Here is a 27,815-nt window from a genome sequence, read left to right as displayed (position 1 = left end):
CTCTGGAAATACATTTCACTAAAGAAGTGGGGTTGCGTTTTGGTATTCCCCTGGTTGGTCCTCCAGGGACTTAATGGAATTTGTTTATCTTTATTAACTATATTAAAACCTTCATAAGAGCAGAGATTTGGCTTTCATATGAAGAGAGAATTCTAAAACTTGCCAAATGAATTTAAAATGAGATCTCTTAATGACCTCATTACTGGAAGAAAACCTAATGAATATGCATGAAAAAGCCCTAAAGGCAAAATTTTATACAGTACTTTGCAGCTATTTGTGCTGAGAGCATTAGTGCCGAATTGAAGACCATTTATTTAAAATGCCAGGTCAGATGTAGAGAAAACGAGCACACATTATGTAACGATTTTCGTCCTGGATGAAATTATTTAAGTATTTCAAGGGATACACTTTTAAGTTGTCTAAACAACGTAGGTGACTCAGAAAATGTTCTTTATTAGAGCTTGGAACAAACATGCAATGGCGTCAGCTATTTTAAAAATAGTTTGTACTTTTATTTCCTTTTTAAAGAAAATGTTTTCCTTGCAGTTTCCTTGGTATCCTATTTTCGGTTGACACACTGCAGATTTGATGTGAATTAACATGATGTTAGCATGCAAAAGACAAGCTACCACAAAATGCCTAATCCTATCACTTCTAGAGTGATCACGTATCGGGTGTTACTGGTATACCGATTTTTACTGTCTGGAAGAGGGGTCCTGTTTTATTCATTGACTCACATGCTGATTCCACAAATACTCCTTGAATGTGCCCTCTGTTCCCAATACTATTTTGGGCTAGGCTGCATCGGTGAACGAAAAAGAGATAAATCCCAATGGAGCGACAAGAATGACAAGAGATGAGATCACAAGAGTAAATTTTATCTTGTTGGAAAGTGACATAAGCGTTCTAAGGAAAATAGGTAGGGACGGAGAGTAGACTTTGCTGGAACAAGCCTGTGTAGGAGGGCAAAGTCCTAGAAGGTCAGAGAGGACCTGGGAAAGCAGGTAATGTGAGGGCTGAAAGCTGTTGCTGTGATTATCATGGCAGCTGTAGGAGCCGAAGTTGAGAAGGTGTCATTGTCCATCTGCTGTTTTACCCCCACTAGAGAGAATTAGTGGTGCTGATGGAGGTGGGGAGATGCTGGTTATATTTTAAGGGCCAAGGCAGCAAGATGTTTTGACCATTTGGAGGTGGGTTATTGAGGAAAGACAAGGCAATTCCCAGGGTTGGGGCCCAATTGTCTTGAAGGAATGGAATCACCACCACCTGAAAGAGGGACGCAGGCTTAGAAATGACAAGATAAGGAGCTTTGTTTTGTAAGTGTTACATTTGAAGTGGCTATTTGTAGATGGACTGTCCCATTGGCAGTCAGAGGTGCACGCCTGGTGTTTTAAGAAGAGATCTGTGCTGAGGGTTGGTGGAGGGAACTTGTGGAAGTTCCCTTTGCACAGTTTTGCATTTCCCATAACACAGACCCAGGTCATCAGCTGAAAGAAAGGTGGGAGGGAGCGCTTGGCAATGAGAGGAGAGGGAAAGGTGTGGAACACGGTTCTGGGGAGGTGGGAGGGTGTGGACAGTTGATGTGGACGGTCGGCTCACGGCCAAGTGTGGCTCAGGATCAGGAATTGCAAGTGGCATTCATCGGTGGTCCTGTGTGCTTCTCTCCTGCCAAGTTCATGCCGCAGCTATTGGAGGAACACGCAGGGATTTCAGCATAACCACGGAAATGAAGGTTTTGCCAAGATAGAAGTGTGAGACTATATACAAGAGAGTGGTTACAATGTTGACCATGCAATTTAATCTGGATAAGCAGTGGGGCCATGCAGGACTGAGGACAATGAAAGGAGACATGGGCAGTGCTTACAAGACCTGCTAGAGCTACATAATAGTTGAGTCGGGTTATAAGTCAATTGCTTATCTGAAAGTAAATCATTTTTATATATGAAATCATATTTCAGATCTATATAAAGAGCTTTATGTTGAACACATGTAACAAATGCATGCAAATTAATGCAAATATTTGACTTTATTTGTTAACATTCTTGTTTCCTATGAAGTGTGCCTTTAGTATTTTTTTTTCCTTGTGGATAAAATAGACTAAAGTTAGGTTCATAGATTTTATCATACATTTCTTTTTCTTTTTTTTTTTTAACATACATCTCTTTCTGCTCTTCAGCCCTCACAGTCCCGAGTGGGCTGCCACAGGCTATGTGCCTCTTCCAGACGATTTCTCCAGGGTTCCCGCCCGTCACAGAGCCTGCAGTAGCTTCAAAAGCTCTCACCTCATTTGAGATATTTGGATGAGACACACTTACCAAGCTGTGTTACCTGGCTGGATTTTTCAAATGCTCTGAGCCTAACTTTCCTCATCATTAAGTAGGGATAATCATATGTATTTCATTGTAAGGATTAAAGTTAATGAATATCTGTTCCCAACACAGCAATTGACACATCTTTCAAAAGTGGTAGATGTTGCTGTGATCGTAGGTTTATGGCACTAATAATATCGTATTAGAGGCTAATAACCAAATTTCAAAAATGTGCTATCCTACTCTCAGGTAACATATTATTTTGGAATAGCTAGGAGCCCTCATTCTCTACTGGGTTATGTGTTGGGCTGCTAACCTCAAGGTCAGCATTTCAAAACCACCAACGACTCCATGGGAGAACGATGAGGCTTGGGTGCTAGTAAAGATTTACAGTCTTAGAAACCCACTGGGCTAGTTCCACTCTCTCTTGAGGGGTTGCTGTGTGTCGGAATCGAGTCAATGGCAGTGCATCTTTTGGGTATGCTTACCAAGGTCAAAACATAGTTTGCAAAACATGGCCCTGAGTTTAGCAACATCAGTAGCGCCCAGAAACATATTAGACATGCATATTCTCAAACCCTATCCAACACCTGTTGAATCAGAAACTGGGGGTCTAGTTGGGAAGGACAGGGAGGGTGGGAGGGTCGAGCGATTCCCATGCGGGTTGAAGTTTCATTGCTACAAGTTTAGAACAGATTGAAATAACTATATATGAGAATGTTTTTCTCTTGTAGACAAGTGAGCTCATGTGTATATTTCAAGTTGTTTGTTGTCTGGGGATGACTTCAGACAATTTTAAGTACTAACTAGGCCAAGGGGAATTCATTATTCTCTATTTACCATTGACGCTCTTCCCTGCTATAAACTTTTTGTGAATCACTCATTAAGGGCGGTTTTTGGAAATAACTCTGCTTTCAAGAGCATTTATGTAAAATAAAGAACCTAGGGTGATATATTACATTTCACGTGTACCATGGACCTTGAATGTTTTACCTTTTAATCTCTTCTAGAAATAATATACTATAATGATCATTCATCTATAAAATAGCATATTTATAAATAGTACTATCTGTTGAAAAAGCATGAGTTGGGAAGCAAAAGTTATTTGCTTGGAGGAAGTTATAAAACCTCTTTCATATTTTTCTTCTTCTTCTGAAAAGGAAATGAAATTTCACACCACGTTGTGAAGACTAATTTCAATAATATATGTGTGAAAACTTATGTAAATAATAATCCTTATAAAAATATTAGCAGTTGTATATCAGGCAGTGCTTGGCTTAAATTTCTTTAATTCTAAAATTGATAGCTTACAGATTTTAGAACTTTAATTATGGTTTTATCAGCTTATGTAAGCCATATATGGAATATTAGTTGCCAAAACAAATATTCAGCATTAGGGTAGCATGAAAATATTCCACAGCTATAAATTTATACCTTCCTTGAAAAACACTGAATTATTTTAAGCTATAAATCAATATACATTTATTGAAACTAGTAAAATGAAGGGAAATATAAACAATGTGTTTCTATCTCCTTTTTATTCCCACTTTAAGGTAGCCGATTTCATAACCTAGTGTGAATTACTCCATACCTTTCTTCATGTTCCTATGGAGTATGTATGAAAACATACACTCTTCCAGGCAGTTTGTTTTGGTAAGTGTTGGTGAAGCAGGCCAAGAGTCAGCCAGTGATATAGTACGAAAGAGTGCCTATAGCTATGTAACTCTGTACACTAAGAAATTCCTTGATTGGTAATAGGTAGACTGTGCTAAAGAGGCTTCCCTTTGAGCAAACGGGTTTGAAAAGACTTTAGTAAGACTTTCCTCAGCCCTGGTGGCATTGTGGATTAGGATTAGGCTGCTAACCACAAGGTTGGAAGTTCAAACCAACCAGCCACATCAGTCTCTGTGATCAGAGCTCATGCATTTTTAAAATGTTAGATCACCCTATTTACATCCCTACATTCTGTACTTGCAATACATAATAGCCACTATTATAAAAATGTAAGTAGTTTTAATAGATGCATCATATCCCCTAATTTGGATATGGTGCAGTATAATAAACTATTCTCCCATTAAAGGACTTTTGTAACACGATAGTGTTTTTTTGGTTTGGTTGTTACTACAAACAGAAAGAAAAGAATTGCACTGTATATTCCTGTATGAGGGGTACGCCCCCAAAACTAGAATTGCACTGGGTGGAGCAGAGCTTTCACACTAGGCATTTTTCCCATGAGATCATGGAACAACTTTCTCTGAGTTAGTGCACCCATGGCGTCACCTGGGAAGATTCTATCCATCCACAGTGTATTTTTTCATAAAAAGCAGTTTTGCTCGAACCTCCTTTTTTAAAAAATCATTCTATTGGGGCTCTTACAGTCTTATAGCATTCCACACATACTGACCTCTTCCTGTCTGTTGGCCAGGCAACTGTCTTCCAAATGTCTTAGCATAGCATATTAGTGGATGTTTCCAGTCTGTCATCAACTTATTACAACCGTTTCAACTGATTATGGGCAGCTAGGGAAAAAATTAAAACAAGCCAAATAGAGCCAAAATGTGATACTGAATATATGCAATCTGAATTTAGAGAACTTCTCAAGAACAAATGTTATGCATTGATCACTACTGACAGAATATCTGACATATGTGCAAGTGTGCTTAAGACAATTGAATGATGGATTGTTATAAGATTTGTAAGGGCCTCCCATCAAAATGTTTAATACAAAAAAGAAACGTCATCCGTGATGAAGCAAACGATCATTGGAAAGAAAGAAAGAAAAGACCAATGTGGAAAGATTATGAAACTTGCTTTTGAATGTAGTGTAGCTTAAGTGAATAAGAGAAATAATGAGGTAAAAGAGCTCAACAGAAAATTTCACAGTGTAGGTTAAGATGGCAAATATTATAATGAAATATACAAACACTTAGAGTTAGAAAGTCAGAAAGGAAGAATGAGCTCTACATTTCTGAAACTGAAAGAACTGAAGAAAAAAATCAAGCCTTGAGTTTTTATATTGAAGGACTATCTGCCAAAATGTAGCAACATTTGTGACGATGGTTGAGGACTTGCCAGTATTGTTCTGCATCATTGGGTTACTGTGTGTTAAAACCAACTCAACAGTACCTAGCAACAACAATTAAAGAGCAAAATATTGAACTGAGGGAGCATCAAAAGAATATAGAAACAATATAAAGAGTCACTATACCAAAAAGAATTGCTTGATTTTCACTCAATTCAAGAGATAGCATATGATGACAAATCAATGGAATTGAAAGTGCACTGAAGGCATAAACCAAGAAGCCAAAAAAGGTATTCCAATTGCAGTGTTTCATCACACTCCTGAAGCACTCACTCATTTATGCCAATGAATTTGGAATAAAGCTAGTCCTGGCCAACCAATGGGAAGAGAGCTAGTTGTGCCCATCCCAAAGAAAGTTGACCCAACAGAGTGGAGAAATTATTGCTGAAAGTGAAGAAGACTTTAATCACATACTGATGAAGATCAAGAATTGCAGCCTTTAGCGTGGATTACAATTCAATGTAAACAGAATGAAAATTCTCACAATGGCTTAACAGACTACCTTGTGATAAACAGAGAAAGGAGTCAAGATTTTTAGGATTTTATTTTACTTGGATCCACAATCAACATTCATTGAAACATTAGTAAATAAACCAAAAGAATTCTTGCATCGGGTAGATGCATTATTTCTTTAAGGATGTGACTTTGAGGGCTAAGGTGAGCCTGCCCCAAGCCATGGTGTTTTCAGTAATTTTGTACGCATGTGAAAGTTGGAAAATGAACGCGGAAGACTTCAGAAGAATCAATGCGCTTGGGTCTCGGTGTTGGTGAAGAATATTGAAAATGCCACGACTTGCCAGAAGAAATAACAAAAATAACTGAAGGAAAGTACAGCCAAAATGATCCTTAGAAGGGAGGATGACTTTGTCTCACACAGTTTGGACATGTGACCAGGAGAGACTAGTCCCAGGAAAAGGACATCCTGCGTGATAGACAGTCAGGCAAAAAGAGAAGCGCCCTCAACAACAAGTATTGACCCAGTGGCTGCAGCGATTAGCTCAAACAGAACGATTGAGAGGATGACGCCATACCAGTAGTGTTTAGTTTTGCTATGCAGAGACTTTCTCTGAGTCAGAACTCACTCCATAGCACCTAACAAACACAACAACATGTGTGTATATGTGTGTGTGGACGTATTTACCATATACATGTACTTATCTATACATTTATGTGTTTGTATATTTGATTATATGGTATGTTTAGGTGTGGTTGTAAATTTAGACGTATTGATGGTGCATGACTTTAAGTATTTTCCTTTAGGAACATGCTATGGCTCTATCTTAGACTTCAACAAGATATATGTCTTAATAAATAGATTCTGTGTGATTTTTACCTGAGATATTTCACAAACTTTTTTTTTCATGAATGGATATTTCTCCTGGCTCAGTAGGTTAAATGATAGACTGCTTAGGTTAGTGGTTCAAACCCACTACTGCTCTGCAAAGCAAAGACGAGGCTGTTTGTTCCCATAAAGATTTAGTGTTAGGGAAATCCCGAAGAGCAAATCTACTGCGTTCTATAATTTCACTATGAATAAGAGTCAACATTGGGGGTTTGGATTTGGTACTAGTACAAGACATCATGAAGAAGGACATCATGCTTGGTAGAGGGTCAGCAGACAGGAGGAAGGCTCAGAGATAGACTGACACAGTGGCTGTAACAGTGGGGTCAATAATAATGATTCTGAGGATGGAACAGGCTTGGCAGTGTTTCATTCTGTTGTACAGAGTGTCACTATGAATTAGAATTACTCGATGGCATCTCCCGAGGTACCCAGGTGGCATACTGGGGTATGACATGAGCTGCTACCCAGCTCAAAAGCCCTCGCTGCTCCATGGGAGAAGGATGAGACTCTACTCCCATAGAGAGTTACAGTTCTGGAATCCCACAGGGGCATCATTTGAAACACATTTTGTTATTGTGTTTAATAAATAGTCTTTATTTCAGTTTATAGAACCCTTTCCCTATTTATTTAATGTAAATTTGTATATCAGGAATATCTGCTCAATTCTATCACATGGTCTTTGGTACACAATTTTGTAGCATATGATTATCCTATCTAAATTTATTTATTCAATGAGTTATGAAATTTATTTATTCAATGTGTTATGTTAGCAGATTTCCTGATGCTTAGCTATTTGTGCATACCTAGAATAAACTGTTCGGTCATGGCTTATTAGTCTCTTGACATCAAATTGGACTAATTTGCTACATTGTATTCATAAATGGAATAGGTCTATTTTTCTCGTGATAATTATAAGCAAGTATATGTTTATGCATATCTGGTATATGTAAATATTAATAGGTTGGTGATAAATGATTACTTTGAAAAAACCTAAAAAAAATCACTAACTGCTGCCCATGAAATAGCGCTGTGTTAGGTGTATGGGGGGGGGGGCTTCCGAAATTTAATGGAAAATTTTATTGTCTTTTATTTCCATTTTTCCAATAACTTTTTGAAGTCCCCTCATAGAGCGTTTGGAATGAACTATTCTCAGACCTTATCTCCCCTGCTCAGTGTTAAGATGTTAAAGATTCTTGGTCTTCTAGGTCTATGTTCATGTTAACAAACACTTAAATTCTAAACAAAATGCTGATTTCAGTGAATTAAAATGTTGATTAAAAGGCCTTATATTTCTGGGTAACTTGTGCTTCAAGTTCCCAAACTCAATTAGTTCATCTTCAATGATCTTTTTCCAGCACTAACCAGCATCAAGCTCAAATTTTTATGTAATAATAATTCACCTTTAAGATAACAATGCCATTGGGAAGGAAGCCTTTCATAAAACCTAGAAACATTATTTGGAGAATTCCATGAATGAAATATTAAAAATTTCACTATTTTTCGAAACAATAGCTTCCTTAGAACAGTAGAATAACTCAACCTAAATTATAACATCCTGGTTCTAAATGATCATAACTGAAGTTTAAGCACCTGGTTCTTTGTGTTGTATTAAATATTCTGCAAGTCTCGGAGAAGGATGTCTTCCTGGAAGTGGCATAAAACTATCATGTCAAATAAAACGTGGGAACATTTGGTTTTATTCACATAAAATCATTATGATCATGTCTTTCTGGAGTGGGCTAAATTTTAGGACGACAATTGATGTTCGTGGTCATTCCTAAACATGCTTTATATTATGTTGTTCATCAGAGCTTTTGTCTTAACTAGATTTCCAGGCTTACTCCTGGGAGTAGGTGAGAGAGGTTATTGTTATCCTAAATTAGTTGGCTGCCTGGCAATCTATTTAAATAAAGGCCAAGGTTGCTAAAACTGAGTGCGGTCAGGTAGTGGGCATGAGTTAAAACCCTCCCAACTCAATACCATCAAGTTGATTCCCACTCCTAGTCACTCTATAGTGTACGGGTTCGGATTTAGGAAATTAAGCATAGATGAATAGCTTGTCACTCACTGCCATTGAATTGATGCTGGCTCATAGTGACCCCATAGGACAAGATAGAACTGCTCCTGTGAGTTTCTGAGGCTGTAACTCTTTCTGGGAGCCCCATCTTTCTCTCTCGGAGTGGCTGCTGGGTTCGAACTGCTAACCTTGTGGATCACAGCCCAGTATGTAACCACTACACCACCAGGGCTCCTTAGAATAAGTGGTAGCATTATTAGTATTAATAGTGTTGGTACAAAATCAGTATTTATGAATAAATATCCAAGATAAGAGGACATTTTAGAAAGAATAGTTATACCTTTAGTTGACATATATAAACTCACTTAATCCTCACCATCATTTTTGCACAAGGCTAACCGGTAGAGAGAAATAACAGAAATTGATGTCCATATCTGGCTCAAGACAGCTGTTCATGACAGATACTGATAATTGAGGCACTGGTTGTTCAATGGTAGACTTTTTCCTTCTCGTTTGGGGATACTAGAGCAAGATCCCTCAGCATATCTTACACGGAAAGAAATGAGGAAAACACATAATATTTGATTTGCAATATTAAAAAATTCTATGGACAAAATACCAAATGTGGCAGAAAGCATTAAAGAAGATGGAAAGAACAAAGAGAAACTCATTTTACCAAAAATAAATTACTCAGCATCAACCATTTTTTGTCCACAGCCCTTCTGTCCCCATTCCCATTCAACCATTTTAAGAGGAAACATGATTAAAAAAGAAAACAGTGGTATAAGTTCAAGCCATACTGAAAGCATTAGCCCAAAACAAGACTCTGGGAGTTGATGGAATAACAATTGAAATGTTTCAACAAGCTGAGGAAGCATGGGAAGCACTCATTCATCTATCCCAAGAAATCAGGAAGAGAGCTACCTGGCCAACTGACTGGAAAAGATTCGTATTTGTACTGATTCCAAAGAAAGGGTGACCCAACAGAATGCTCAAATTATAGAACAATATTTTTATATAACATACAAATGAAACTCTGCTGAAGATTATGCAACAAGCATTTCAGCGGTACATTGACAGACAGGGCCAAGACTTCAGGCCAGATTCATAAGAGAATAATGAGCAAGGAGCATCATTGTTGACTTCAGGTAGATCCTGGCTGAAAGCAGAGAATACCAGAAAGATGTTTACTTGTGTTTTATTAACCACGCAAAAGCTTTCAACTGAGTGGATCATAACAAACTATGCATATCCTTGAGAAGAATGGGAATTCCAGAACACTTAAGAAAAACAAGGGGATACAGCATGGCTTAAAATCAAACCTGTCTGCTGAGTAAATAGAGACACTGGGTCGTATGAAGAAGAATGTGTTTGGAGGAAAGCGTACACACACCCGTAATATGCGTGACACAACTTTCTTTGCTGAAAGTGAGGAGGACTTGAAGCCTTTGCTGATGAAGATCAAAGCTTGCAGCCTTCAATATGGATTACAACTTTATGTAAAGAAAACAAAAATTCTAAGAACTGGACCTCATAATGTACCAATAGGCTGCATCATGATAAACTGGAAAGATTGAAGTTGTCAAGGATCCCTTTTGCTTGGATCCACAATGATTCCTCATGGAAGCAGCGGTCAAAATCAAAGGCTGTATTACATTGGATGAATGCACGATATTTCATTAAAATACTGAAAAGCAAGAATGTTACTTAGAGGACTAAGGTGAGCCTGACCCCAGTCATGATATTTTCAACTGCTTCATATACATTAGGCGGTTGGGCACTGAATAAGGAAGACTGAGAAGGAATGGATATATTTAAATTTGGGTGCTAGCAAAGAATAGTGAAAGTCCCCAGAAAAGGACATCATGTTTGGTACGGTTGAGGGGCAGCTAAGAGGAAGTCCCTCGACGAGGTGGTTTGACACAGGGGCTGCAGAGATGGGCTCGAACATGGAAACAATGGTGAGGATAGAGCAGAGCCGGGTGATGTTGGGCTCTATTGCACACAGGCTCACTATGAGTCTGACCCGATCAGTGGCACCTAACAACAAATGATGGATGCTTGGGCTCGAATCCTGACAAATGCACCTCACGGTCACCAATTACCCATCTGTCCATTCCACTGTGGCGCTTTGCATATTGTCATGAGGCTGGGTACGTTTCAGCAGAACCCTAAGCAGTTTCATTTTGTTGCCCAGAGTCACTGTGAGTGAGTTGGAGTGATTCCACAGCAGCTAACGATTACTGATCTTGCTGACATTCATTCATGAGGAAAGCAATAGCTGTGAAGGCTTGGAGAAGCAAATTCCCATCATTAAGAGAATCAGAACGGTGTCATTTAAAACTGAAAATGATTCCTTCTGTCTTCTCCCCCTTAGAGCTTTCCTCTTGGTTCTGCTGAAAGGAGAGCCAGATTGAGCCATGAAAGAAGAATCAAGTATGTTCCTGCTCCTTGTTTCCACTCCCCCATACTTCTTATTTTCTATAAAATTAACGATCAACAGACATTTGTTGAGGAGCTGACTTTGGCTGAGTTCTAGAATACTAAATAGAAAGTAACTAGGAAAACATCCTGACTGAAGAACAAGACCACCTGCCTCACACAGAGCCGTGGACAGTCACTGACTCGTGGGTGAGACTATAATGGGAGCAGAGCAGGAAATGCCGTACAGTGTCTTCCAGGTGCATCCTTCCCAGTCTTCCCACTCCCAAGTCAGGCTTAACCAGTCAGGAGCATGAGCCGGGGCTGGTGTGCTGAATAGTTGGCAGCTATCCAGAAAGCTGCAGGGTGGAGGCTATGATTTACAACCTCTCTGATCAGGCTTCTGATGTGTTCATTAAAGCACACAGTCATGGACTTCAATCTCTAGCCTCTCAATCAGAATCTCCAAGGGAGGGGCCTGGGAGAGTATGATGGCCAAGGTCCCTCAGGTAACTCTTAGCAGAGAAACTTGGGAAACAGCGGATAGTGGCAAGATCACTTGTTCAGGAACGTAGCTGGAATGCATGTTGGGAAGAATAGTTTAGAATGATAGGTGGTGTGAAGGTTATTTTTGTATCATAACTGTTTTTGTGTGTGTTTGGCTTTTCTCGTTGTGTCCTATTTTCCTATTTAATACTGGTTTCTTCTACCAGTTCATTAAACTGAACATTTACTTAGACCAGCGTTTCTCAACCTGTGGGTCTCGACCCCTGAGGGTCGACCGATCCTTTCATGGGGGTCGCCTAAGACCATTGGAAAACATATTTACTGCGATGGAATGAGCCACTGCTGCTCTATTGGTCTCCAGGTGGGTCCACCCACATGCAGACATGCCCACATATGAGTACCCAGCATGAAGACTGTTACCCATGCTATACCATGCTTCAAGACAAAATTTCATTTATTTGTCATTAGAGATAAATATTTCACAATATATAATTACATATTGTTTTGTGATTCAACACTATGCTTTAATTAGGTTCAATTTGTAACAATGAAAATACATCCTGCATATCGGATATTTACATTATGATTCATAACAGTAGCAAAATGATAATTATGAAGTAGCAGCGAAAATAATTTCATGGTTGGGGATCACCACAACACGAGGAACTGTATTAAAGGGCCGTGGCATGAGGAAGGTTGGGGACCACTGCCTTAGACTGACATGCTTTTATTTGATTTGTACATAGACTACTGAAAGGCTTGGCCCTCGTGCAATGAACAGGATTCTCAATGTTGACTCACCGGTGACATGAATAATGGCCAGTGAGAAGAATGGAGAATGGACTATGGGACTAATATTGCTGGTCTGCAGCATGTCCCGTGACTCTTCATTTGTTTCCCTGCCATTGAGTCAATTCTGACTCTTAACGATCCTACAGGACAGGGTAGAACTGCCCTGTGAGTTTCTATAAATCTTTGAGGTAATAGAAGGCCTCATCTTTCTTCTCCCATGACTCTTAGTGGGGATCTCAATTTGCTGAATATCAGAGATTAATTATGTAGCTCCAATAGCCAATAAGCGGAAAGGCCATTCTTCGAGCTTCTTGACCTTAGAGGACTAGAGAGAGATTGTCATTGGCTAATGTAAGATGAGGAAGACAATGAGTCAGCCCCAATTCTATCCACATTAAATTTCCTTGAGAATTAAAAGGGGGAAGAAGGTCGCAATTTGTAAGTAAAATGTCACTTTTGGAGCCCCTTGAGTGGTGATGCAAATAGTCAATACACTTGGCTGCTAACTACGTTGGCTGATTAAGTCTACCCATAGGTGCCTTGGGAGAAAGGCCTGGCATCTACTTCCAAAAAAATAAGCCCGTGAAAACCCCGGGGAGGAGCATAGTCCCACGCTGACATACTTGGGGAACCATGAGTTGGGCTGAACTCAGTCATTGTTTTTTTTAAATATTAATGTAAGGGCATTTTAAGGGCATAAGAAAGCACAAATCTCAAGATTCTTGGGCAATAAAATGTCTTTCCGTCATTATGGAATTGTCTCTTTGGAACTGGGTGACTTGGGGACAGATACAGTGTCTAGCTGGGGCTGTCAGGGGAGAAGCTAGTTGTTTGTGACAACCAACTTTTTTGCTCGGGTAAGACTGTCAGTTCAACATGCCACTAGTAACTAGAAGTTAATGGTGCCACATTTACTTATTAATTCCTATGTTTGTATTCTTAAGGAATTGTATGCTGAAATAAACTTTAAAAAGCAAAGGAGAATTCCAGTCACTGTATTAAATTGTGGGCACTAGTGAAATACGCATCTATCTATGTCTTAGTAAGAGTTGGACTTTAAAGGAAAATTTCCATTATGGTTTCTAAAAGTAAGGTCAAATTATGATAATTTCACCTTTCTGAAGAAGAAAAAAGGGAGATATGAGATGGTAATAATGGTCACTTAATGTGTCGGGTGTGAAATGAGTAGAAAGTGCTTAGTATTTACGGTGAGTATTTCATGTTGAGGAGCCCTGGTGGTTGAGTGGTTATGCATTGGGCTGCCAACGTCAGCAGCTGGAAACCATTAGCCTCTCCTTTAGAGAAATATTAGACTTTCTACTCCCATGAGGTGTTACAGCCGTGGAAATGCACAGGGGCAATTTTTAAAAAATCATTTTATTGGGGCCTCGTACAACTCTTATCACAATCCATATATCCATCCATTGTGTCAAGCACATTTGTACATTGGTTGCCATCATCATTCTCAAAACATTTGCTTTCTACTTGAGACCTTGGTATCAGCTCTTCATTTTCCCCCTTCCTTCCCCCTCCTCCCTCCCTCATGAACCCTTGATAATTTATAAATTATTATTATTTAATCATGTCTTACACTGTCTAACATCTCCCTTCACCCACTTTTCTGTTGTTCATCGCCCAGGGAGGGGATTATATGTAGAACCTTGTAATTGGTTCCCCCTTTCCATCCCACCTTCCCTCTACCCTCCCAGTATCTCCTCTCTCACCACTGGTCCTACGGGGTTCATATGTCCTGGATTCCCTGTGTTTCCAGTTCCTATCGGTACCAGTGTATATCCTGTGGTCTAGCCAGATTTATAAGGCAGAATTGGCATCATGATAGTGGAAGGGTGATGAAAGGGGGGAGAGCATTAAAGAACTAGAGAAAAGTTGTATGTTTCATCTTTGCTACACTGCACCCTGACTGGTTCGTCTCCTCCTCGTGACCCTTCTGTAAGGGGTGTCCAGTTGCCTATAGATGGGCTTTGGATTTCCCACTCCCCCTCATTCCCAGTGATATGATTTTTTGTTCTTTTATGCCTGATACCTGATCCCTTCAACACCTTGTGATCACACAGGGTGGTTTGCTTCTTCCATGTGGGCGTGTTGCTTTTCAGCTAGATGGCTGCTTGTTTATCTTCAAGCCTTTTAGACCACAGACACCATATCTTTTGATAGCCGGGCACCATCAACTTTCTTCACCACATTTTCGTATGCACCCACTTTGTCTTCAGCGATCCACTTGGGAAGATGAGCATCATGGAATGCCAGTTTAATGGAACAAAGTGTTCTTGCATTGAGGGAGTGCTTAAATTAGGGCCAATGTCCATCTGCTACCTTAATACTAAACCTATAAATGTATGCACATAGATCTATTTCCCCATCATCATATATAAATAGATTTACATTTGTACATGCCTGTATTTAGACCTCTATAAATGTCCTTTGCTTCCTAGTTCTTTCCTCTATTTCCTTTGATTTTCCTCTTGTCCCACTATCATGTTCATCCTTCATTTGGTTTTCAGTAATTTCTCTCGGTTACATTGCCCTTGATCAAGCCCTTCCAGGCCGCTCACCACTGATTTTGGATCACTTGTTGTCCCCTTGTCCACTTCCTTTCCCCCATACACCCTCTCCCATGTTTCCCCGTAACCAGCCATCCCATTGTTTTCTATTCCAGATTGTTTATCCAGCCTCTTTTGTCTAAATAAGCCTGCAGAGATAATCATATGCACAAAAACAAGACAAAGTAAAGCAAAGCAACAAAAGAACAATGACAACAAAAAAAATCAACGACAAAAAAAAAAAAAGGCCTGTAAATAGTTCAAGGTCTGTTTGTTGACCTTTAGGAGTGTTTTCTAGTTGAGTCTGATGGGGTACCATGCTCTGTCCCCAAAGTCTATTTTTGGTGTTCTCTGGGGATTTTTTGTTCTATTCCCCTTGCTGTTCTGTTGCACACCCTTAGTGCTCTGCCTTGGTGTGGTGGGGTTAGATTGGGCGCATTCCCCACACTGTGTCTCCACTGTTGTCCTCTATAGGGCTATGGGTCAGAGAGGTATGTCGTGTCTCATAGTGGTGTTGGCCATATGGTCCTCTCTGTGCATTGGCTGCTCTGAGTGGGGATATGGTCCTCAAGGCTTGACGGGCCAGAATGTGCTCCACTCTCTCTCCCTCCCCCTTCATGTGCTCCTGTGTGCTCTGATCAGACATGTCACTCTCCCTGAGCTGTAACTTCAGTGCCATCCTGCGAAGTAAATTCTTCTGGGGGGGTGGAGGGCTGTCCATGTAGTTGGGATTGGGGCCGGCCCCTCAGACCTCTCTACTGGTTTCCTAGTGAGCTTGGTTTACTTCATATTATGTATTAGTCTATCCTGTAGGTTCCCTATTAGTCAGAATTGACTCAATGGCAGTGCGTTTGGGGATTGGTTACTTTATATAGCATTGTCATATGCCCTTATTCCTTGAGAGGATTCTGGATGTGTTGCTGATTATGCTAATAAATAAAGCTGTTATTAACAGGTCCAGGTTAACATACATACTTTGGACATGTTGTCAGGAGAGACCAGTGCCTGGAGAAGGATATTATGCTTTGTAAAATAGAGGGGCAATGAAATAGAGGAAACCCCTGCATGAGATGAATGGGCACGCTGGCTATAACAGTGGACTCAGGCTTAGGAACAATAGCGAAGATGACTCAGGACCAGGCAGTGTTTCATTCTGTTGTGCGCAGTACCCTTTGAAATGACTCAGTGGGACCTAACAGCAACAGCAGGCTAACAAGGATGCTCTCATCATTTTTATATGTAAAAGGGGAAACCCATTTTTTTTCCAATTTCTGAACTCACAATAAAATTTTTTTTAAAAAACCTCACTGCCATCAAGTTGATCCGACACAGTGATCCTGGAGGACAGGGGAGAACTGCTCCTGTGGGTTTCTGAACCGGAAACTGTTAGAGCAGTTGCAAGTCGCATATTACTCCTCCTAGCAACCGATGGCTCCTGACTGCTGCACACACACACACACACACACACACACAATATTAGGCATTAGTTTTTCCAGGTAGTATTTATTGTTCCCAAGGGCAACTGCGTGATAGGGCAATATAACCTGTTCTCTTCTTACTCTCCTCGTTAATATAAAACTGATAAGGTTGATGTTGCAGGAACTTCCTATCACTGATCATAAGGACAGCACGAGTTTGGAGGGTCCAATGTGCAGGTTTAAAAACATACATGGAGGTTGTTGTGTTCCTCACATTCAAACAGGCTTTTTTGTCTTGTTCTTTTTGTTTTTTACTTCTTCTGCAATAAGATTTTATTTTATTGTTTCCTGATTCACCTTTATGATTCAACTTATTTTCTGTAAATTCGGTGATAAAGTGGTGAGTAACTGTAATTTCTTGAGTTTCTTAAGGGTCTGTATATAGTAGATGAGCATGTTAACAAGAGTGGATTATTAAAAGCATTGAGTAGAACTACTGGAATTGAACCATTTCTTTCCGCGCTGCTAGGTAATAAACTCAGATGAGTACAATGTTTTAATAGAAATCATTGATGGACATGTCAGAAACATAATTTTCTGTTACCTTTTCAATTAAGATTTTTCAATGTTCTATTTTGTTATTGTTGGCTTTGGTTTTGGTATATTTTTCTTTATTTGAAATCTAGGATAAGTAAATGTATAGAGTTTCTTGGGGGGGGGGGTTGAGGGGGTGAGAAAGAGGAGCTGATACCAAGAGCTCAAATAGAAAATAAATGTTTAGAAAATGATGATGACAACGTACGTACAAATCTGTTTGATACAATTGATGTATGAATTGTTCTAAGAGCTGTAGAATCCCCAATAAAATGATCTTATGAAAAAAAACAACAACTTAGGTTCAGCCTACTTAAGCAACAGCAACAACAACAAAGAGAGTCTTGGGGTTATGGCAGTGGAGGTTAATGGGAGATAGAGACCTAATGAGTACAAAAAAGAAAATATTCTAAAATAATTGTGACAGTTGTTGCAGAATTCTTTTTAATATATTTTAAACTATAGGAATTGTATATGTATATGTATGGATTATATGTCAACAAAGCTGTTAATTTTTTATTCAAAATTACCATTTTAATAGCCTTCTCCAGGGGACTTCTAATCATCACTGAAGTTGAAGTCCTCCCCTCCCAGATAATAAGTCAATGACAGGACAATGATAATGTGTAGATAGAATCAAAATCCCCACAGAATTTGCCCTCGATACACATGCTGACGTGCCCACATACTCACTAAATGTTTGTTGGGCTAGTAAGTGCCACGCATTCTGAATACCAAGCTCAATAAGACAGTGGTGCAGTTCAAAGCAGAAACTGATGAATCAAAAAGATTTGCTTGAGCCCGGGCTCAGCTGCTTACTATGGGCTTGGCTTTCCTCGAATTTCTTTCTTTCTCTAAGCCGCAGCGTTCTCTTTTGTAAAGTAGAAAGACTACCCTCCTGATATGATTGACATAAATATTAAATAAGATAAGACATGTAAATCTCATTGCAAAGTCTTAGAATATAGTATACTGCCAATAAATGGCCATTGTTTATTGTTATTATTAGTAGTAATTATTATTATCATCAGTGAGCTTGCAATCCAGGCAGGGCTAGATTTCTTGAAAAAGAAGAACAATTCCACGAAGGAATGAGGAAAGGTATGCTTCTGTTGAATAACACTACTCCAGAGCTTTGAGGACTCAAGCAGAATTGGTTAGCTCCCTGCCCTGTGTTTCGGTAATCTGGGCGGAACTGAGATGGGCTCACTAATGTGGCTTCGACCACATGTTTCACAGGAACAGTGGTGGTGACAGGGCTATATGTGATCATTTTTCACCAGGTGGCTCAGGCACACAATCGTGGTCACTGGGTTCCCAAAACCAATAAAGACAGAGCAAACCCCAAGGAGCAAGCACTTTCCCAGTAAGAATGACCCTGCCAACCTGTGGCAGTTCGAACGCACCGGCTGCTCCATGGGAGAAAGATGGGCCATCTGTTCCCATGAACAAATGTATATGGAAACCTGGAAACCCTGTCGGGGCTCGCTGTGAGTTGAAATAGCCTCGACGGCAATGCGTTTGCTTTTTGTTCTTTTTGCATTACATTTGCTAATGTCACATTATCCCAAGGAAGACGTGTAGCCAAGCCCAGATTCTGTGGGTGGAGGCAAGGCCCCACCTCCTAATGGTTGTGCATGGAAGAAGGGAGAGAATTTGTGGCTCTTTTTGCCATCTATCCATCCTGGGTTTTATCGACTATTTTGGTTTATTGCTTTTTGTCTTCTTTTAGTTCGTAATTGCTGCTCTCTTTCAGACTTTCGGCTGGGTGTTCTATTTAGCCCTCACAGTAATGGCCTCGGGCGGGTGGCATTGTTCTCATTTTAAGAGGAGCAGACTGGTGAACCAAAGAACTAAGAGGCATGCCCACATTCACCCCAAATGTTTATTTCTATTGCAGAATGGCTTTTTAGGTGCTTCCCCATGTTGCTGAAATGGTCACCCACGAAACAGAAGGTTTTGCTTTATTTAATAACATTTTGGTTTAAATGAAGTTCTAAAGGCTAATTTTCTTTCCAAATGTATGCCTTGAACCATTGAGTCATGAATGTATTTGGTGTATGAAAAGTATATAGATATAAGGAATTAAAAAAAAAACACGTTACTATCCTTCAGGCTTTAATAGAGAGCACATTCACCAGTGAGCTCTCCTTGAAAGGAGAGAGCCCTTCTGTGCCTGCCATGGTTCAGTCTCAGAAACTCTACGGAGTAGTTCCGCTCAGCCCTGCCTGCGGGGCCGCTAGGAGCCCGATCCCTGGACGGCAGCGGGTTGGTTGGCATTTGGGTCAGGCTTTCAGGAAACTCACAGGAATGTTTTTTGTTTGCCCAGATCACGTGCACACCCTGGATCTCCGTCTAGATTAGACATGACGGAGCCTCTTCGGTGGGCCAGCTATCACTGGCGGCGGCTGATCGGCAGGGCGCACGCGGACAGCGATGAGAGACCGTACAGCTACTCCTCCCTGCTCATCTGCGGAGGCAAGACCCCCCAGAGCCCCAAACCGGCGGCGAAGCACCGCGTAGTTATTCCTCACCTCCAGCATTTCAAGGACGAATATGAGCAGTTCGCTGGCACCTACGTGAATAACCGAATACGAACAACGAAGTACACGCTTCTCAATTTTGTGCCAAGAAATTTATTTGAACAATTTCACAGGTAGTGCTTCATTTGTTCTTTTCTTTGTTAGAATTTTCTTTGTCGTGCCAATGGTTTTAGAAATGTTTCCACTGTTTATTGCATGCTACGTGAGCCCAGACTTGTCATATTATCCTTGATGATTGTGATAAGCATCCTGGGCGGAATGAGGAGGCTTTAAGGTGAGCAACTCAGGAAGAAAGGGCGTTGGTTGCTCCTCCCCAAAGTTGACCATCCACAGAATACGCTCGACTCCCCCAAACATAACGACTCTTGACCAGTGCCCTTACCAATCATATAATCATAGATACACATGATTCGTGTGCATTTTGTAGGCTGTGTGTTATGAAGCTGCACTTTCAATAGACAGTACAAAGATATTTTGCCAAAAGTACATTGTTTTCCAGCCAGCTGACATCTCTGCAGTGATGGTGTCTTGAATTTTCTTTCTTTCTTTCTTTCTTTCTTTCTTTCTTTCTTTCTTTCTTTCTTTCTTTCTTTCTTTCTTTCTTTCTTTCTTTCTTTTGTGTTCACAGTGGTCCATACGTGACTTCATGTATCTTGAGATGGCAGGCTGCAGCTCTCAATCTATAATACATACCAAGTATATATATATATATATATATATATATATATATATATATATATATATATATATATATATATATTACATACCAAGCCATTCAGACTTTTCTTGTGGTGGCAGGTCTCTTTGCTGCTTCTTGGGAGCACTACTAGCGTCACTAGTGGCACTTTGGGTGGGTTCCATGACATGACTCAGGATTTATGGTATTGCACTGAACATGATGAAAATTATGTGAGAAGCCAAGAGAGCTCACAGCATGGTGATCCCCAGTCTATTAGAGACAAGCTGCTCACACAGAGCTACTTCAGCTTTGGGTCTTCTGCCTTTCCCGTAAAACACAATTCACAAGGGAGCAAAAGTGAGCTGAATTGTCATTGCAGAACGTCCTTGCTCGGTGATATAAAGAAATAGACCTCTGAAGGAAGTGCAGGCATCCAAGGTGATAGACGACACAATGACATAATTTAGTTGAATATGTTATATCTATTTGTTGGAGCTTTCCTATTAATTTAGTCACTGAAGGGAATGCAAAAAATAGTGTATTTCCCTTCCCTTTGGAGTTTTACATTTACGCAGGAAATCCAACTGTGGGTACAAACAAACTAAAGACATAGTGGAGGGGGCGAGTGTTCTTAAGTGCTGGTAGATAACACTCAACAGGGGAAATAGAAATAGTGGCAGGAGCAATAGATCGCAAAGTGACCTTGGAACTTGGATGTGGGAAGTTGATAGATTTTTTTTTCAGTACAGGGGTGTGGGCAAACCTGAACAAAACATGTTCAGGTTCAAGTATGATCGTGAATAAGAGCAGAAGGGCAGGAGCATAGGAGGCTGGCTTCAGGTATAGGAAATAGCTCAACTTGACTAATCTTCAAAGGAGTCATGGAAAAATTCCATGATCTTTTACTTCATTTTTTCCTACAAACTTTTTAATCCCCCTCACGTGTATCCCCCTCATCCAGTCTATGTTGGAGATCAGTAGGAAACACAAGTTAGAACGATACCGTATATAATTGTGTCTAAGCTGAGTTTTTCAGCACATTTAATGCAGTTTTTGTGGTAAGATGAGGTGCCTTGGTTGATGTTCTGGTTGGCTTATACTCGAGCAGATACGGTCGGTTGTGACTAGCCACGAGGGGCTAGACCATCAGGATAAAGAACTGAGAGGTCAGTTTGTCGCCACTGGTTTTGAGTGCAGCAATGACAAATTTATAGTACACTGTAGGGAGGCCTGGTCCTTACAACCGTGACATGGGCTGTCCACTGAACGCTTGGCAGCTCGTGCTACACAGAGGCATTTCAGAAGTCAGGATTGATCATCTATTTCTGAAAAATCTTTGGGGCGTCGTTCGACTCTAATGCTCCTGGGATGTGTAGATTATGGAGAGGTGTGCAATCACCTTGTAGAAAGTGCTTTGGCCTTTGACCTTCATTCTCTCCAGCCATACCATTAATTCAGGCTCATGAATAGGAGTCTCCGAACAAAAGAGACCGGGGGGGGGGGGGTAGATGTTGACTCAGCCTCAGGAAGCATAATGTAATCTAGCAGGGTCATGTGGTGGTGGTGAGGCCAATAAGAGCCCTGTATTCTGAGGCTTACATGGGCTTCCAGGTTGGTGATCATGCAAGAGAAACCATAGCATTTCCTTCACAGAAGACTTGAATCAAGACCTGTGCCAGACCTTACCCAATGCATCTCTTTGTTTCTATCCTTTTGGGTTCTAAGCAAGTTAGAGTGTGAACATTGGATACGCTCAATGAATTAAGGACAGGGAGAGTCAGCAGGAGCCGCCCTACAGTAGGACCCCTGACCCAGCTCTGGGTGGCTAGGGTCAGAGAGGGTGTGTGTGTGTGTGTGCCACTGGCAACAAGAATGAAGACGTGGGAAGGTGAGGGCTGGATTCATGTCAACATTTGGGGAATTGGATGCATGCTAATCCCTACCACACTATTAGCAACAAAGGTGAGATTTGTGTCCTGTCCCCCTGGTGTAGTGCAATTATGCTTTTGAAAAGTATGATAATCATCACTTACTGTGGAGGAGGGTGGGCCGGAAGTAGTACACATCCATGGGGCCAATCAGGATGAAAGATTTTGCATTGGTTTTGTTTCAAGGAAAGAGGGCACTTGAATTTACATCATGGCCCCGAATGAGTAGTCAGGAGACAAGTACTCGTATTTGGAGATGTAAAACAGAGGGGGTGGAAGAAGGTCCCGCAGAAAGTGGCTCTAAATATCAGAAATGAAGACAGACAGCACCCTCGGGGATGGAGGGTGGACTAAGGAGTTTCAATAGTCAGCCTTGTTTGACTCTCACTTTCAGAGTACCAACTAACTCACAAAGACTAGAGGGCTTTGCTATCGTTGTTGATGTTTTAATCTCTATAACCCTAACTAAACTTTCTCTTAAGTTTTTTCCCCCCTCTTTCCCTTTGGATTGTTGAAAAAGAGATTGTACTTCTGATTACACTTGACACCGTGTCTTACACAAGTCATGACTGTCACACCCATATGAACCGTGGCTTACACAACTCATGACTGTCACACCCATATGTTTGCAAGAACTAAATAATTAGTATGTTATTATGAAGAGCCAGCTGTTTCGATGAATAGTAAATGGGTTGTTTCAGATGTTCTCAGAGCAGTAGATTTCGCTAGTTCTCTGTTTTGAGGAATGTGTGATATCCAAAACCATCTGTAAGACACATGTAGGCAAGCACGCCCAAGGTATTTGGCTTTTTTTGCTTCCCCCGTGTGGAGCGATGCGCTGAGCCTGACGCTGCCCTGTGTTTGTTTGCCTTGCAGAGCTGCCAATTTATATTTCCTGTTTCTAGTTGTCCTGAACTGGGTACCTCTGGTGGAAGCCTTCCAGAAGGAAATTACAATGCTGCCCCTGGTGGTGGTCCTTACCATCATCGCAATTAAAGATGGCTTGGAAGATTACCGGAAATATAAAATTGACAAGCAGATCAACAACTTAGTAACTAAAGTTTACAGCCGGTAAGTGTCTGGAGGTTTGCTGAGGAATCTGCGTGCATCCTTGAGAAACATGCTCTATCTGCAACCAACCCCCCTCGCCCCCCCACCCCTTATTAGGAGTCAGGACCAACTAACAACAACAAAATATATACTCCATTTTTCTGAGAAACCTCTGCTTTTCCTTTTTCTTTATAAAATACTAAAAGGAAAAAGGTATTTTGAGACTTGATGTAAATGTACTTTAATTTGCCTTTGTTACCATTAGCTTTCTAATGGGTATATTTTTTAGACTGAAGATCTTTTTCTTATAAAACAAGCAGAGTCACGATGTGGGATGCCCGTACTTTGAGCGGGATTGTCGTTGTTGTCTGGGGAGGAGGAGTCGCTTCGGACCCCTCGCAGCCCTTCCGCTGCGGAAGGAAACGCTGCTCTGCCCTGCGCCAGCTTTACAATTGTTGTTAGGTTAAAGCCTGCTGTTGCCGCCTCTGTGTCGCTCCACGTTGTCTCGGGTCTTCCTCGTTTTCAATTGCCCCTTACTTTAACAAGCATGATGGCTTTCTCCAGGGACGGTCTCTCCTTACAACATAGCACATCTATTTTGACTACATCCCAATTAATTGAAAGAATCCTCAGCTTTTTAGTTATAATGTAAACATATAATAATGTGTTTTAATACATATGCATGACTTATTGAGAAAGCCCAAAGAAGAAAAATACCAACAATATTAATTTCCAGAGGCAAATAGTTATGATATAGATTTCCTTCAAGTCTGTGTCTATATTTATGTGTGCTTTCCAAAATTGGGATTGTATGCCATATATGATTTTTAAATTTCTAATTGTTTAGCTTAATTTTAGCTATAAACACTTCCCATGTCTCTATCCTTCAAGAAAATGTTTTTTTTAATACTGCATTGTCTATTATTCTATATATCTTATGACTCAATGGTAATGTATTTGAATACTTTGCATATGTACATATATGAGAGATTCAAAAAGTTTGTGTAAAAATGGAACTAAAAGGTAATGAAATTTTCCCCAAACTTCCTCTTCCCCCACCTCATATATTTTTTTAAATGCATGCTTCAATGAGTATCCATATATTGAAAGCTTTTCTCGAGAGTTCATAAATCACAGAAGAGGAACAGGTGTAAGTCCTCATTTTGTGGCTCTGTATGAAAGTGAATCACAGACTGTATAGTTCACTTTGCAGCCTACCCTTTCATGAGAGCTGCTAGCTTGTTAAGAAGAGATGTAGAGAAAACAATAGCGTTCTCTTTTTGTGAGATACTTTTAAATATTCTTGGATTAGGAAAAAATAGTTCTAGTTTTTTTTTACACTCACATCTAAGCTAACAAACCAGAAAAACTTGTGTATTTTATATAAAAGTATGTCCATGTTTTCATTTTAAAGTTACACAGAATTCTAGAGATACAGAACTATGAAATAATAAATAAGGTTTGATTGCTTTTTATATGTCAGGCGCTGTATTGGGAATAATTAACTAAAATGGTAATGCAGTCTGTGTCATAAAAAATAATCATAGGAAATAGTATTTTTCAAAGATGAATGATTATCAAATGTATATATCGACCAATTTTGAAACTACATAGCTGTTGCCAAAGTTAGAAAATGGAAAGAATACTTCTTATATGTATTCCAGTACACAAATTAGAGGCTATAAATAAGTTTATTTGCTTTTCTGATTGTTACCCTCCTATTCTGCCACTGAGTAGCTGTCACCTTGGACTGTGTCATTGCATGGTGCCATCCCGCTGGCTCGGATGCCTCGTGATCGTGTGTACACCAAAAGAAAACGCTGCTCGGTCCTGCACCGTTCTCAGTGCTACGTGGGAGTCTCTGGGTGGTGTAAATGACAGTGTGCTTGCTTACTGATAGGAATATTCCCAATTCAGTTCCATTTCTGAAAAAGCCCTGGGGAATCTATTGCCAAAAATTCAGCCAGGGACAAACCTCCTGCGCACATGCTACTCTGACACAGATACAGTGGCGATGAGATGAAATCACCTTTCTAGAAACCGGTTACTGGCTAAGTGCTAAAGTAGCCATCATAAGTATTATTGTAGGTTAATAATGACTAGATAGAATTGTTTACCATATTGCCAAGCCATTTAATCAACATTTGTGAATTCCTTATATGCTATACTTTTACATAATAATAATGATAGATAATTTTTAATATTAACATTGCCTAATGGGAAACCTGAGTTTTTATCTCAGGTATCCTTTTAAGTGTCGGCCCACAGCCCATTTGATTTCATGCATAAAGACCATGTTAGATCATTTGCATATAATCTAAAAGATGAAATGCAACGTTCTAGACAGTTATTTAAGTAACTTCCCAGGATACCACGTTATTTTTGCATGTCCTAGCAAACTGTGATAACTCTTTATGTCTTTCCCTGTATTCTGTTTCATTTACTAATGACTGGTGTTATACAAGGAAAAAGGCTTCTATCCCACATGCACTCCTCTAGTTGTTTGGGAACAATTATTATAAGGCTATAAAGGGGGAAAAGTAAGCTATAAAACCATGCCTTATTGATGCCTTCTCAACTTAAATTCCAATGAAATACAAATAAAGTACTTTAAAGAACAAGTTATTTCTCAGCAAAATGAACGTGAAAGATAGGAACACTCAATTTAGCAAGCTTTTGGGAGAAGCATCTTTGGTTCTTATTTGTAATATATGATTTTACACAAGGTGCTTGATGTCTTTGTGAAAATATCATTAGGAAATAAACATTAGTCTACAGAGTCACCATTTAAAGCCCAATTACACCCTCAGGTTAGAATGAACTATTCTACAAACCCTAAGATTGCCTTTAAAATAGTAGCCATTTGTAAGGCTCTTTAGAGTTTGTTTCAATGAGGTTATGTTTCTTGAAAGTAAGACGAGTAACCATTCAACCATCTTTGAGTGCTTATTTGTTGGAAGTTTAAGGCAGAAAGAACTGGTGACATAGTGGTTTCTCTTGGGCTGCTAACCACAAGAGAGCAGTTCAAAACCACCACCCACTCCTTGAGAGAACGAGGAGGCTTTCTACTCCACAAAGAATTACAGTCTCAAAACCTGAAAGGGCAGCTGCACTGTGCCATATGGTCCCTATGAGTCCGAATTGACCGGAGGGCAGTGGTTTGGAGATTTTTGGTTTACTATGTGGAAAGCATTACGATATATAGAGGTTTAAACAAACCAAAAATCATGATACAATGTTTACCTTCAAGGAATGTACACTTTTCTGATCATTAAAATTTACCACTTTGTTGATGTTTTCTTCTTGTTGTTGTTGTTGCCTTTAATTGGGCTCCAACTCATGGCAACCTTATGATGTGGACAGAATGAAATGTTGCCCAGTCCTGTCCCATCTTCTCCTTGTGGGTTTCTAAGCCTATTGCCGCAGCGACTGTGTGGTGCCATCCAATGTAAGAGCTCATTTTCCACCTCGCTGCCACTGATCCCTTTCTGACCCACGGCAACCCTCTGGGGTGCGTTCAAACTGCCCCGTGGGTTCCCCAAACTATAACTCTTCACAGGCGTAGAAAGACTCAGCGTTCTCCCTTGGAGCAGATGGCGTTTTGAACTGCTGACCTTGTGGTTAGCAGCCAATGAGTAACCACTACACCAGCAAAGCTCATCTTCCGGCAGTGCATTGAACAGAAAAATTTTCTATTCTAATTTCTAGAATTTTCCTTAGCTAAATTTCAGAAGTAAATCACCAGACGTTTCTTCCTAATCCGTTTTATTTGGAAGGTCTCCCTGAAGCCCCTGTACCCTGGATGACTTTCTTGGTGTTTGAAATCCCGGGAGCTTCCAAAACCACAGAAACCGCAAACACCACATTACTGAAAACCGATAAATGTGTGCTGGTGGTTATTAGGGGTTTCCAAATAATTTCCAATGTACATATTGACCCAGCTTTTATATGGTGTTTACAGTAGGCAATCAAGGTTAGTACTGGAACAAGTGGACTCCAACCTCCATGTCTTGTTTCAAACCCCAGGATGACTTGGGAGCTTTATTACCTTGAGCAAGTTGCTTCACAAGACAAGTTTCCTCATTTGCAAAAGGCAGGCCATAGTGTGTTCATAAGATCAACAGCACTGACTTAGAAATGAAATGCCTTGCTCAATATTAAAGCACTCAATCAGTCTTAGCTATGTCAAATGATACTTCATTATTTCCTTATTATAAGTTGTCTCTAGTATTAGGAAAATACCAAACCATCAATCTTCAGCAGCCATCCAAAGACCCACCCATTCTCTCCTGAAATCCTGTGAAATACGAAGTGGCAGCCCACATCCCCCTCTCATTAGGATCACCTCGTTTCCTGAGTTCAACGTGCATATTCTTCCTAACTTTCCTCAAGGCTTACATAGTAGAGCTGTTTGATATTTAACATGGTTTTCAAAATATTAAGTTTTACTAGCATATAATTCACAAGTCATACAATTCAATCCTTCAATTGTATTAAGATGCGTATAATCATCACCCCAAACAATTTTAGAATATTTTCTTCATTCTTGTACTAATCACTACTAGCTCC

The 27,815-nt window shown here is 40.1% G+C and overlaps 1 protein-coding gene across 1 annotated transcript in view; it reads left to right on the top strand.

The window, feature by feature from the left end:
- ATP10D (ATPase phospholipid transporting 10D (putative)) overlaps positions 1-27,815 on the top strand; it is a 130,649-nt gene that overhangs the window by 34,753 nt on the left and 68,081 nt on the right. The window contains exons 2-3 of the mRNA XM_075544373.1: positions 19,376-19,702; positions 23,073-23,267. Coding sequence (XP_075400488.1) covers positions 19,413-19,702; positions 23,073-23,267 — 485 coding nt within the window. The 5' untranslated portion in view covers positions 19,376-19,412. The remainder of the gene's footprint in view (positions 1-19,375; positions 19,703-23,072; positions 23,268-27,815) is intronic.

The sequence above is a fragment of the Tenrec ecaudatus genome, chromosome 3, assembly GCF_050624435.1.
Source record: "Tenrec ecaudatus isolate mTenEca1 chromosome 3, mTenEca1.hap1, whole genome shotgun sequence".
Classification (NCBI taxonomy): domain Eukaryota; kingdom Metazoa; phylum Chordata; class Mammalia; order Afrosoricida; family Tenrecidae; genus Tenrec; species Tenrec ecaudatus.
This window is presented reverse-complemented; position numbering and strand designations above follow the sequence as displayed.